The 12,994-nt window shown below is 47.2% G+C and overlaps 1 protein-coding gene and 1 long non-coding RNA gene across 7 annotated transcripts in view; one reads left to right on the forward strand and one right to left on the reverse strand.

The window, feature by feature from the left end:
• Positions 1-1,466: 1,466 nt before the first annotated feature.
• PPIH (peptidylprolyl isomerase H) lies at positions 1,467-12,655 on the reverse strand. Of its 4 annotated transcripts, XR_001862261.1 has the most exons (12): positions 12,545-12,655; positions 12,128-12,192; positions 11,510-11,533; positions 10,970-11,014; positions 10,498-10,540; positions 8,406-8,498; positions 6,799-6,886; positions 5,912-5,952; positions 4,629-4,717; positions 2,928-3,034; positions 2,195-2,289; positions 1,467-1,991 (listed from the first exon to the last, which is right to left on the reverse strand). XR_001862261.1 is itself a non-coding variant. In XM_008634321.2 (10 exons), exons 1-9 carry the CDS (start codon positions 12,608-12,610, stop codon positions 4,649-4,651), a joined length of 534 nt encoding a protein of 177 aa, XP_008632543.1. In that variant the 5' UTR covers positions 12,611-12,655; the 3' UTR covers positions 2,845-3,034; positions 4,629-4,648. The 4 variants fall into 4 exon arrangements, 1 of the variants encoding a protein (XP_008632543.1); XR_001862262.1 differs by having other exon boundaries at positions 1,467-2,284; XR_001862260.1 differs by having other exon boundaries at positions 1,467-2,289.
• A 280-nt stretch (positions 12,656-12,935) lies between these two features.
• LOC108446922 overlaps positions 12,936-12,994 on the forward strand; it is an 8,319-nt gene continuing 8,260 nt past the window's right edge. For all 3 annotated transcript variants that reach the window (XR_001862264.1, XR_001862265.1, XR_001862263.1), the window contains exon 1: positions 12,936-12,976. This is a non-coding gene — a long non-coding RNA (uncharacterized LOC108446922). The remainder of the gene's footprint in view (positions 12,977-12,994) is intronic.

Below are 12,994 nucleotides of genomic sequence, written 5' to 3' on the forward strand. Positions count from 1 at the left end.
CCCCCCCCCCCTCCCCCAGCGGCCCGGATGGGGGAAGTGCGCGCGACCATGTGGCGGTGGCTCTTGTCCTGTCCCGCCCCTGACCGCGCTTCCGCTCGCTGGAAAGACTCCGGGCAGAGCGAACCTGCGGGCGGCTCCGGTCCTAGCGTTCCCCGGGCGCCTACTCCCGTCAGTGATTGGCAGAAAGGGCCCAGGAGCGTTAATTACCAGAGGGAAATGCCGGATTTGGACCTGTATCAGAGCTCACTGACCCACGTACGGATGTGCAGCTACCGCACTGAGCTGACCCTCGGGGAATCAGCCTTTCCCTAAGCATCCCATCCTTCCCTTCCCGGAGGGGCGGGGGCAGCTCCTCACCCTGAGCCCTTCTACCCAGCCAGGCTGTCGGGAAAGCATTACTGCTGGGTCCTTTACCCTGTTGGAGCCGTTCTCCAGCCACCACCTCTCAGCTCCTATTTGCCTGCCTACCCCTATGTCTTTGCCTTACAGAGGCCTGGAGATACCCAACATCTCTTGCTGGATTCCTCAGAGGGAAGATCCAGAGGAAAACCCTGTCCTTGTCCAACAAGTTAATTTTCCTTAGGCACCTGAAAAATGTGGTTGGTGGCCACAGATTCCTAGCCCTCCCTTGACTATGTAATTCGTCTAACATTAGAGGAGGGAAAGATCAGCAGCAGCCATCCAGAAGGTCTCTGGGAGATGGCCCACCACTACACCGTTTTTGCAAGCAACATGTATCCCCTTGGGATCAGCCCTTTCAGCACTGCACACAAATCACTGTCCAGTTCACCATCCCAGTTCCCCACATTCCACCATGGCCAGGTGAGGGACTCCAGTGAGGCCAAGGTCAACCCACCACATCAACCCATTAGGAACACTGGTCTCATCCAGCTCTCTTGGGAACTCTTCCACCTAATCTTCAACTCAGTTAACAAAGGGAAGGGCTTGAAAAAACACTAACACAATCCTACAACGATCTGCACCCAGATGATGACCTGGATAAAGCTAGAATGATGTCAAAACTGGAAGCTGCTTAGTGATTCATCTGAAAAATAATTTACAATAGAATGGGAATTAGGGAATGCACCAGGCAGTGACCTGAGAGGGACAAAATGGTGGAGAAAACTCCAACTCTGGGAGGAAATCTGTGGGGACGTCAGGGCCATGCACCTACAGCTAAAACTGCGAGCCCCAACAATGTCTTTGGGGTGTAATATTGCGGGGTCTGGAGGCAACTCAGACCCTTAAGGAAATGCACAGGCCACCAGAAACACCATCTCAAGCTGCAGCATCCACAGCTGGAGGAAGATGCTGGAGCTGAGAGGAGCTCCATCACCTCTACAGGAGGAGATTCCAGGATTTGCTACATACAACAGAAGGGTGACATCATCATGGGGGAATTCAACCCAAAAATGTGGTCTTTGAGAAAACTTTCAGCCAGCAAGTAAGGAACAAGACACACAACCTGGAAAGCTGGAACCTCGCACATTCCATGTTGAAGAGAAATGTAATGGGATGTAATTAGCCATTGGAACAACAAAGAGGTAGTAATGGATTTGCTCTTAATTAATCTGGGGAAGTTCTGTGACCCCTGTATGCAGGACGTGAGACCAGCTGATGACAGTGATATAAATACATCAGGCTGAAAAAGTGCTGCTAAGCCTGGATCAGAAATAAACTGGTATCCTTGATGAAAAAGTGAATTTGGGTACCAGCAGCCAGAAGTGCAAGCCTCAGCACTGCACTGGCAAGCATAGCTCCCTGAGGCACCTGAGCCAGCCTGTTGAGAATCTTCCACCCTCCTCTCACAGGAGAGCCCTCTGCAAAGCAGTTGTGGGGCTGGGGAATAAAGGACTGCAGTGTCTGTGCTTCTTTTATCACCTGATGTTCTGCAGGTACAAAGTGACATGCCTCAGGCTGGAAAGAAGTGAGTGTCCTCAGCTGCTGTGCAGTCCCACAAATGACGACATAGGAATCCTGACGGCCAGAGCCTGCTGCCAGGATTTCAAAGAGCCATGAGAGAAAAGAGCACAGCCAAGCCTGTGGGAGCTTCCGCCAGCATGTCAGTGCTGGGCAAGGCCCAGCTCAGGCAGAGAGTGCACCCTACACCCACTGCCCAAGGAGGGATGGGATCTCTCCGCATAGGATGATGCGCCTGCATGTGACAGAACAGACTCTGTCCTAATTCCTTTACCTTTAAATGGCTGGATGAGAAGCTCCTGCTGGAACCCAGCCCTGTGCAGGGTGCTGGCTTGTCCTCTGCCAGGTGGGTGAGCTCCCAGTCCTGTTCTGGGAGAAGAAAGGCACCCTCAGCTGCGCTCCATGCACCACACAGGACAAGCAGCCCCAACTTCACTCCTATAGCATCACCATTCTGTGCTCCCCAGATGACAGGCCTGCTCCAACACCCTTGTAGCACCCAGGTGAACTCCTCCTCCAGCACCTGTGGCACATAATAGCTTGATCCCCCCCTGCGCTAGGGGAAGGCTGCAAGACACTTGTTTACATCAGAACTCTCCTCAGAGCCCAGCACTCACAGTGATGGAATCTGTGCTATACCAATTCCTTGTGCCTCAGCAAGGCTGTACACACAAATGTTCTGGAGATTCCCAAGATGCCAAGAACCTTTCTGCCAGCCAGGAAGTTGTAGTTACCTGCCAAATGAAAGAGCTGGTGCAGCACAGCTCTGCCAAGCTCCTTTCACCCCTTCTCTCTCTCAATACCATGCAGTAAATGTTCCTGACTGAACCAGCCAGGGATAATGCATGTTGCTGAAGATGCTACAGCCCTTCCCACCCGGAGAACAATCCATTCCCGCAAATGTTAACTGATGTGCACTGCACATGTTTAAAAAAATTCTTTATTTACATTTCAAAATGTAAAAAGAAAAAAAAGAGATGCCCATTATTAAATAATTTCAGGAGAACCTCAAAAGCATGGATCTGGCCTCCGGAGAAGTCTGGGGCAGTAGGTCAGCTGGCTGGAATTGGAATTGCATGGAGCCAGCACAGGTCTAATCACCAGTAAAGGAACACTGAAAGAAAGAAGAAACAGATCTGAAATACTGGACAGCCATTACCAACCCATCCTACAACAGCCAGGCTATGCAGTGACACTGGGGGCCACACAGCGATTTTAAGTGCATGCCAGTTGCTGCACACACCAGCTCTCATCATCCAGAGAACTCAGGAGTCCTCCTGGGTCTGCCTGCCAGGCAACTGCATCTACTTCTGAAGTTAAAACCAACAGTGCCTGTTTCTCCTAGCTGATTTTCAAGGATCTTGACAAGTAGCTGATGTGGCTGTCTGCAATGCAAAAGCTGTTCTCACTCCCAGGCAGCTGAGAGACATCAGGGTGCAACAAGGCTGTTCCTAAGACCTGGCTGAGAAATAAGAAAGGTGGCACCAGCCTCGTACCTATGAATGAAAAGCTTCCAGGCTCAAGCTGGACATAGGCCAGAGATCCTGTACTCCAAACTAAAATGATAAATAAGTCTGGGCTTGAGGACAACCCTAAAGGGGACTCAATCCTTCAGCACAGCTCTGCAAGAAAACGGAACAGCCTTGCTAGCAGGCTTTTTTCAAAAGCCTGTAAATGCCACCAGAAGTACCAGGAGAATGGAAGAATGATTACAATTCCCTGTTGTCACTTCATCAAATAGCAAGAGCTCCCAAGAGTCTGAAGTGCTGCAGATCTCTAAGACTTTATTACAAAAGAGGGAACATTGTGGGCAATTCCAGCTGCCTTTGGATATCATTTCATGGAAGGTCAAAAATTGTGGGTATGTGCTTTTGTCAGAGCTGCCTCCTGAAATTTGAAAAAAATCAGCAACCAAAAGGCTAATACAGCAGATTTTTGACAAGCTGCAGCCCAACACACTGAAATCTAGACAGATTTGTTTAAATACCTGTGGTTTTTACAGTAAAATGAGCAGACAAATGGAAACAGAATACTATATGTTAGCCTGAGACTATTGGTTTAATCAAAATGAAGCCTGAATAACAGTAAATAGTGGAAACATCTCCCTTCAGATAAGGACGGTGGTACATTTTTCAAGTTAAGGTAAGACTATGTAAAATGGTAATTCCTTGGTCCTTCAATGGTGGCAATCCTACAGCTGTGCTGAGCAAGGAGGCTCAAGTCCTCCCTTTCTCCTCTCCTTTTCTTGATCCCTGCCTGTCCCACCCATGGATACTCTGCTTTTTGTAGGTGTTGAAGAGTTCTCCAACATGTAGGTCAAAGTGAGGCCTCCCACCAACTAGACTGCCTGGATAATTCCAGATGGATTACTGCTGCAATTCCCCTTCATCCACTTTCTAGAATCAAGGCTTCAAGGCAACCTAGCCCCATCCAAGAAAAAGCTCCCATAAACCCATCTTCCCCTCAACTGCAGCTGCAAAATCTTATCCCTGCTGTGCTGCCTCTGGTGTTTGTGCAGCTTGGAGGGAAGCCAGTTCAGGGACTTGAGCTGGCAAAAAACAAATGCTGTTAGAGAAGCACTTTCTGGTGTTTCACTGAGCTGAGACAGCTCTCTGCAGATTCAGAGGAATGTGAAAGCAAGTCAAGAGAAAAGTAAGAAGCAGAGCAGCCCAGAGTTCATGGCACCGTGCATGAAGACTGAGACTTACCACATTGCTCTTTCATCGCTTCACATTTCCCCACACTGAGAGATCACAACTGGCAACTTGGGTTTGTTATTGGGACCCGTAGGCACATTCTGGGGACAAACAAATACAGAACATTAAAACTTATAAAGGCACAGCAAACCCAGGCAGTGACAGGTACTAGAAGACTGGCTAAGAGATATCTCTGTAACATGAGGAATGGGGAATTCCAGACACAGCTCTGAGGAACAGAAAAGCACTATTACACATTTGGCAACAGGCCCAACCGTAAACTGGTGAATTCTCTCTGTGAGCGGAGGTTTGGGACACAGACCAGAGGCTGGTCCTTTGAACTGGAGGGAAGGAACAGAGCAAAAACTGGAGAGCTCCTCATGAGATACTTGAGGCTGCTCTGGCTTTGATACTAAAAGCAGCTGCCACAAGCAAAACAAACTTGTATTCATACAGAAAGGAAAGAGACAGTGGCAAAGCAGCCCTCATTCTGATCCTCCTGATGTGCTGGACTCAGCTGTTCTCTGAATCTCGAATTTTCTTTACTTTGGTCTCACTGCACTGATACCCAAAGCAGGCTCACCACAACCCCCCAGCAGGTTATACCATGCTGTACAGCTCCTTCCATGTGACCTTTTCTCAAAACCCAACAGCTCTGTGTTTGCCCTGCTTTCTAGATTAGAGGCCCTTATGCACATTATCCCATATGTGTCATGGAGTCAATGCTGGCTGTCTCAAAGAACTTGCTATTTGTTAAATCTACTCATTATCCTGCCATGACACCCAGGCCTGACATTGGCAGCAATCACCACCCGGACTGTATTTATCTTCAGCTCCTGGAAGCCCATCAGGAGATTAGTTTAATTTTTCTTATTAAACATGCTGATCATGCATCAGCAGAACTGATGATTTTGCATCCACTGCATAATCCCAGGCAATAGCACAGAAGTGAGATGCTTTACGCTCTTGTCTGAGCTGCTGATGGAACAACTTTTTAATTCAGTCTCCTGAACAAATGCAAAGCAAATAAAGCCAAGAACGCAATCCCTGCTCAAAGACTATCAGAGCCACAAGAGCCTAGCATTTCCAAAGCCAACTCATATGACAGCCTGACAGCATTCAACAGATTTCCTGCTACATTATAATGATGACAACCGATAATGCCAGTTATCAACACTGGTATTCCCTGGTATCCTGTAAACAGACAGCAGGAGAGAACAGGACAACTCTACTTAATCCTGTACATGACTTTCCAATGCAGACATTCACAGGGAAGTAGCCGTATTCAAACTTACTTCAATTTTTCTCATGACCAACAGCCCATCGACAATTTTACCTGGAATGAAAAAATTCATCCACTTCAATATGGCCATTTTTTACCTTTGTTCCCCCCCACTCATCACAGGTACATGCATTTTTGTCCCTCCTGAAAAGCCCTGTGCAGTGTGTAGCTATTGGGCACTTCAGGGTTTGTTACTGATCTCTAAACTCATAAAGGAAACAATCCCTCTTCAAACATTCTCTATATTCAGCACAGATTAAATAACTTTTCCCATCACAGGGGTGGTGTGTGTAGAAATTTGGAGTTTGAGACCACCAGCTTAAGGCTGGCCTGGAATTCCTACAGTTCAACCAACAGTAAATGCAAGTTAGCAGATGTGATTTCACAAAATTACTGTCCAAAAACTCTGCTGAAAGCTCGGCCCTCTCTGATAATGGAGCAGAAAGGGATCTATCCACTCATCTGTGCCTTCTGCACTGGCACAAGGATTTGTCCACAAATACAGTACACTGAACATTGATCTGGAAAGCTAACCTGTGAAAAAATGATTCATTTCAAAAGTGATCCATCACAGTATCAGGTTGCATAGATCCCTCGGATAGCACAAGCGAGGAGGGAAGAACAAGCAGTTCATACCCAGAGGTGGTCGGGCACTGAACAGGCTCCTCAGGGAATGGTCACAGCCCCAAGGCTGCCAGAGCTCCAGGAGAATTTTGACAATGCTCTCAGGCACAGGGTGGGATTGTTGGTGCGTCCTGTGCAGGGTCAGAAGTTGGACTTGATGATCCCTCTAGGTTCCTCCCAGCTCAGAAGATTCTGATTCTCACTATTTATTTTAACAGCTGCCCTGCAGGGACATCCGTGAGCTGGTGCTCCAGAACTTTTACTGCAGGTACTCACCAAACACAACATGTTTCCCATCCAACCAGTCACACTTGGAGCATGTGATGAAGAACTGGCAGCCATTGGTACTCGGACCACTGTTTGCCTGGGGGTTGAGAATGGCAAAATACAACAAGTGTACAATTTCAGACTGGCCAAAACTGAAGGCAGACACATAAGAAAGAGCTGTTGGTCAAGACCATCTTACTTTTAGCTCATTGCTAGACAAACCAAAGGAAACAAGATACACATTTGCAGGAGAGCACCCTATGCTGGGATGTAGCATGTCACCACCTCTGGTCACACCAGAATGCACAAGAGCCAAATCACCAACCATTTATTGTATTTCTACAAAGGTGCACAAGACTCTGTCAAAGTCCAGGCTCTATAGCACACTCCTGAAAAAAAACTGAACTTTTTTGTGACAAGTACTTATTGGCTGCAGCATTGTCCTGGGGAAAACTGAAAGCCAGAAACCAGGGCAAGAAAAAAAACCCAGCTAATTTCTGACTTTTGGGAGGTTTCCTCAGAATAAAAATAAAATTTTAAAAAAAGGTGTTCTGATGATTATGATGAGAAAAGTAACAACTGTATTGGCACAGGGCTCACAGGAACAGTGGGATGCAGATGTAAAATTTTATTCACACACAAGTACAGAACCCAGAGCATTTGCACTCTATTAAGAAAACGTCTGCAACACTGAAGGCCATTTGCAATATTGACAAGCAGGAGCTACTAAAGCAACTTTCTGTCCTGATGAGTGAACTGGGGAAGTTCTGCAGCTGCAGGACTGCACAGGACAGGGTCATTTTGGCTTTCTAGTTAATGCTAGCCAGCTTCAAAAGGATCCAGCTGGGATCCATGGTTTGACCCAGTATAACCACTTCAGAGCTGTGCCACTTTAACACAAAGCTGGCAACACTGCAGTGAATCCCTTCTCTCGTACCACAGCACACTAGCTGCTTAGCTGTGCAATTACACCTCTTTTTGGGCCATGTTTTCAACATGGATGAATAACTAACCCAAATGATGAAATGTCCTAAGCAAGTGGTTTTAAGGGCAGAGCAGCTGAAAGAGAAGAAGAGCTGAAGAAGCAGCTGTGGATAGGAATACTGAAGCACTAGCTCCATTTGCTTTCTATTCCAAAAGTCGGGGTACTGTTCCTACCAGACAATGTGCAATGGTTGCAGTTTCTCCTACTATGTTGAACAGGAAAGTCTGTTTTAAAAGATACCATGGTAACACTGCTGTGGCTTTGGATTTCCCAAATCTCTCTGTTTCATCCTTGCCGAGGTCAGTGTTTGATAACAGCATCAGGAAAGAAGAAAACGCCACCAACTCACCACTGTATGAAAACTGTAAGAATTAAGCTCTTCTGAAAGCTATCAAGCCAAGCCTGTCCCATCGCTCCAACAGGCAACAAAGAAAGGATGATGCAGGATCAGGACTATTGTGTTACTCAACATATTAACCCATAAGTAGTGCTTGACTAGTAGTTACAAAGCAAACCTTGTACCCAGTGGCAGAGATTGCATTGTCCAGCAAATACTGTATAAACTTAGGAAAAGGGCACAGAGAAAGTACCAAAAGCTTTTCAGTCTGTAATGTCATTTTTTCATACTCACCATAGAAAGCAGGCCAGGAGCAGAGTGTTTCAGCTTGAAGTTTTCATCTGCAAAAGGACCCCTATATATACTGGCTACTCCAGTGCCATCCCCCTGCATGAGAGAAGTACCCTGTCAGCCACAGCATTTGTTCTGTAGCAATTGCTACAGAACATTTCAATTTAAAAATTAAATTTAAAATCTCCAAGCAAGAGTAAAGGGCAAAATGGATGTTGTATTACCATTTATATACACCAGCAGTGTACACATTCAGTGTTTCATTTCTGAACAAGAATAGCAAGTGGTTTCTAACTACACAGGTCATTGTTCGCCATTCATATGTTGGCAGAAACCCATGCGGGTGGTACAGTTAAGTCTAAGCCTCCCAGAGTGAAGTGGAGGCTACAGATTGCTTGGTACAGACCCATCAGGAAGGGAAAAGGGAGGAGGCATAGAAGTATGGGCTGGTGTGACAAAGAAAGCAGAAATGATTGCATGGCAAAAGTTGGCTTATGGTGAGTTTATGGTTTATATACCTTATTTTCTGTGACTTTACTGGAAACAGGAAAGCAACCTATCTGTTCTGCTAGGACAGTTTCTAAAATAAAGATTCTCTAGTTTGTGCTGTACTTTCTATTAAGTCCAAACATCTTGTGCTTAACTACAAGCCCAAGCACTCAGACCTCAGGACACTTACAATGAAAGCAGCATGGGCTGTGACAGTTACAGGTTGCAGGCTCTGACAGCCCACAAGTTCAGAACTCTGCAGAAGTCTGGCAGATGGCTCACATCAGACACATTGAATTGAGGGACTGCTCAAAGGCCACCCTGCCCTTGGGTTCAGCTTTTCAGAGACATTCCTGTATGATGACAAAAGGACTGAGCAGGGACCCTTCAACAGGGTCCTTAAAGATGCTGCAGTGAGGAACTCTCCAGGGAAAGCTGCAGAAGCAGTGAAAATGGGTATCTCTTGGTACAGTCACTTAAATTTACTATCCTGACAGTTCATTCCATTTCTGTGTTGAGCTTCCCTTTCTGTGTCAGTTCAGACCCATTTCTTCTGCCTTGCTGCAACTTGTCTCCCTTCATTGCCTTTCTGCTTAACATACATGATCTTTATTAGGCCAAACTTAATAGAACAATAATATCAGTAATACACCACATGCAGCTCCACATCTTTTGCTCTACTTGCCCAGCCCTTGTTTGTTTTCCTCCTGCTCTCTGTAGTTTACTTAAACTGTTGGCTCAGAGACAGAAACTTGCACCCTGTCTCAGGAGTCAGTGTGACTGTGCTTGCTCTCCAAGTGGCTTTTTAATAAATATAACATATAAATTCCAAATACTGGAGCAATCTGTAAAGCTTGTTGAGATGCAGTGGAAGTAATAAAGTGCACTGGGACACCTGAGCAGTGTCACAATTAGCAACTACCCCAGAGTCTGGTGTGGCTGAACTGCCTGCTGTGTGGTCATTTCTCTCAGAGACTTTCATACAACCAAGTTTTATATTAAAAAAGCTTATCGCTTCCCTCATATTTTGAAACACTTCCAAAAATGAAATAATTTTGCTGGGTCCTAGGACAGTGAAGAGATCCTGTGGCCCTTCAGCCGTACCCATATATTCTGCTTATCCCCATATCAGAGCACGACCACCATTGTGGGCGCAAAGTCTTTTCTATTTTGAGACAATTTAGCAACAAAAGGTTAGTTTTGATTTAAATGACCTCTTACATTACACACTGGGCTCTGTACTTAAGGTCTATCTACAGTGTGAATTGAAATTCACAGAGGTTTTTCTCTGGATGAGGACAACGGAAGAGGGAAGGAAAACAGGGCAAAAAAAGTTTCCAAGTTTTGAAAGCTTCCAGGGTATTGCCAGCCTATTGTAGAAAGAAAATATTTTGGGAAGAATGTGTGTTCACCCGAGGTTCCAGATTTGTTTTCAAGTGCTTTATGGTCTGTTGCAGTAAGATGGCAGCAGTGCTATGAGGACACCTCCAGTTACTACTGGATACCTCAAAAAAGAAAGGGATCCCACAAATCAGCACAGACCCTTGGAAACAGTAGCATGTTATACCATAGAGGAGAAGGACGAAAAGAATACAGGAGTACATACATTTACGAAGTCACCTCCTTGGATCATGAAATCCTTTATCACCCTAAAGACGTAAAACAACACTTAGTTCTCAGTGGCCAAAAGCCTCAAGAAGCTCACTGTAAGCTAAAAAGGGATTCTGACTCGCTGTGCAGCAGAAGTTAACAGAGTCTGTGAATGCTGCAGCCTAAAATCTACAACAAATATTAATTAGTGGTTGACATGAGGTCATTTAGGAATCATTGCTTTTGACCAGGGATAGTGCTTAGGTGATAGATGCCATATCTCTGATGTGGTATGCCAGGAACAGGGGATTCCTCCCAGTAACCCCAGCATACACATCTGACAGCATCCCCAGGTCCCCAAAAGCCACAGAATTACATTAGCCATGATTCACAAATGTCTCCAACACCACTAATAGCTCAAGGCAGGTCAAAAAACCCCGTATGGCTCAGGTTGCTATTTAGTGTCTAAACAACAGTAGATGATTTACCTGTGGAAAGTGCTTCCTTTATAACCTATAGGGACACCATCTTTCCTGTAAGGAAGTAAAAAGGAAAATTATTTTAACTTACTGGATATCCCAACACAAAACTCTTCCAGGAATTCAGAGTCCCAAAGAGTTGCCCTATACATTAGCAGCTACCTTGAAATACAACCAGGTGCTGCAGCCTCTCAGCTGCTGCTGTTGGAGGCAAAAGGAAGCCTCAACGGGGCTCTGCACATGAAATGACTGTTCCCTGCAACATCCATACATCATCTTCACAGGATCCCATTGCAAGGTGCAGCATGAGAAGATGGGCTTGCAGACAGGGTTTTTTAGAGCCCCCTGGCCACAAAAAAAGTCACATCAAAAAGAGAAACCTGCCATCTCGGTGAGTCTTCAAGCCCCTCACAATTTCCTCAGAGCAGATTTCTGTAACTCTTCCATTTTGTAGTGGTACAACATGAAAAAGTTCAAGACAAACTCTTTCCACCTCACCCAGCCCTGTTTCTCCAGTGGGACACTTAAAGGACATTATAATCCACTTACCTGAATTCACCTGTACAAAACTGCCTGGCAAACAAAAAAAGAGCAGAGTGTTAGGTGCATGTGAAGTCTGAGAGCTGCACCAACTGGTGCACAGGATTTTCCCAGAGAAACAGGAACGGGAAATGGCAACTCCTTCCCCCTGCCATTTCAAAACATTTTCTGTGCTCTTTGTGGTGAGGAGGTCAGAGATTTAACACCAAGGTTGTAAGAGATAGTAAATGTGGGGCAGGCGCCATGTTTGACAGAGACCAGGGTATGTCCATCCCGCTGATGGAAGTGGGATTTCACATGGTCCATCCCTCAGTTGAAGGCAGGAGAACTGGGTGGCCAGGAGACCCCCCCCATGGCACAAGGCACTGCCTGTTCTAAATGCACAGAGCAAATCAGGAGGCTTCACAGAGGAAGCCAAGGAGGACCGGACCCCTTCCAGCCAGACAAGGTCCCCTGAGAGACCAGGATGCCACACAGCATCTCTGAGAACAGAGAGAAGACAGCGTAGGTGAAGCAGTTTGGGGCGGGTGTCAGCTAATCACTTTGCCACCAAAAGCCATTCCTGCACCAGAAGGCCTTTGCAGTTCCAGTCCAGGCTGAGCTGCAGGAATGGTAGCTGCTCCTTACCTGAAGTTCTCTGCTGTTTTGGGTACAACATCTGCGAAGAGCTCAATTTTCATGCGGCCGACCTCCTGAGGAGACGGGGGCCAGGTGAGTCTTCCAGGTATCCCCTCACACACATCCCCCTGCCGCTCGACCTCGGGCACTCCCACAAATCCTGTCTCCTCATTCACCCCCACCCCTACAGGCTCCTCCTGCTTCACTTCCCTGCGAGCCGTTCCCGATGGGCCCTGTGACCCCACAGCCCCGCTATCCGTCTCCTGGCACCGCCCCTCCCAGCGCTTTCAGTTGCGGCCCCGCCAGCCCCATGACGAACCCCCGGCACCCCTCGTGCCCTCTTATCCCCACAACATTCCGACACCCCCAATTATCCCCGCAGTCCCTCCCCGGGCGCGGCCGCTCCCCGTCCTGGGGCACCCCCACCTGCCCGCCGATGGTTACATCAAAGAAAACCACGGGGTTGTTGGGATTTGCTGCTAGCGCCGACATCGCCACTGCTACTGCAGGAAGCTGAAATGGCGGCGGAAGTGGAAACGGCGACGGAAGGCGAGACGGGGCTGGGCGGGACATGGGGGTGACGGTGTCCGGGATATCGGGGAGGTGTGTGGGGTGTCCAGACTGTGTCTGGGGTATCCGGGTGGTGGCCGGAGCTGCATCCTGCAGGGGCAGCTCGGGGCTGCCAGAGCAGAGCGCAGCCCGGCTGGGGAGGCCTGCCCGTTTGTGAAAAACGAGGTTCACTCTCCTGTTAGAAATTAAAGAGTTTAATATAAAGACAATAAGAGACACATAAAATAAAGCAAAGGGATAACGGCCGGGTGCCTTGGCGCTCTGCCAAGAGCACACCTGATGCTAGAGGTGAGTCCTTTTTATACC

The sequence above is a fragment of the Corvus brachyrhynchos genome, unplaced genomic scaffold (genome assembly GCF_000691975.1).
Source record: "Corvus brachyrhynchos isolate BGI_N302 unplaced genomic scaffold, ASM69197v1 scaffold525, whole genome shotgun sequence".
In the NCBI taxonomy this organism is placed as follows: domain Eukaryota; kingdom Metazoa; phylum Chordata; class Aves; order Passeriformes; family Corvidae; genus Corvus; species Corvus brachyrhynchos.

What these genes read in the sequence shown, in the direction of transcription:
- PPIH (XM_008634321.2), bottom strand. Translation starts at nt 12,610, where the DNA reads ATGTCGGCGCTAGCAGCAAATCCCAACAACCCCGTGGTTTTCTTTGAT. An exon ending in AAAACAGCAGAGAACTTCAG is followed by an intron (nt 11,534 to 12,127) that starts GTAAGGAGCAGC and finishes TTTGTTTGCCAG; the next exon opens with GCAGTTTTGTACAGGTGAAT. An exon ending in CTCCTGGCCTGCTTTCTATG is followed by an intron (nt 6,887 to 8,405) that starts GTGAGTATGAAA and finishes CTCAACCCCCAG; the next exon opens with GCAAACAGTGGTCCGAGTAC.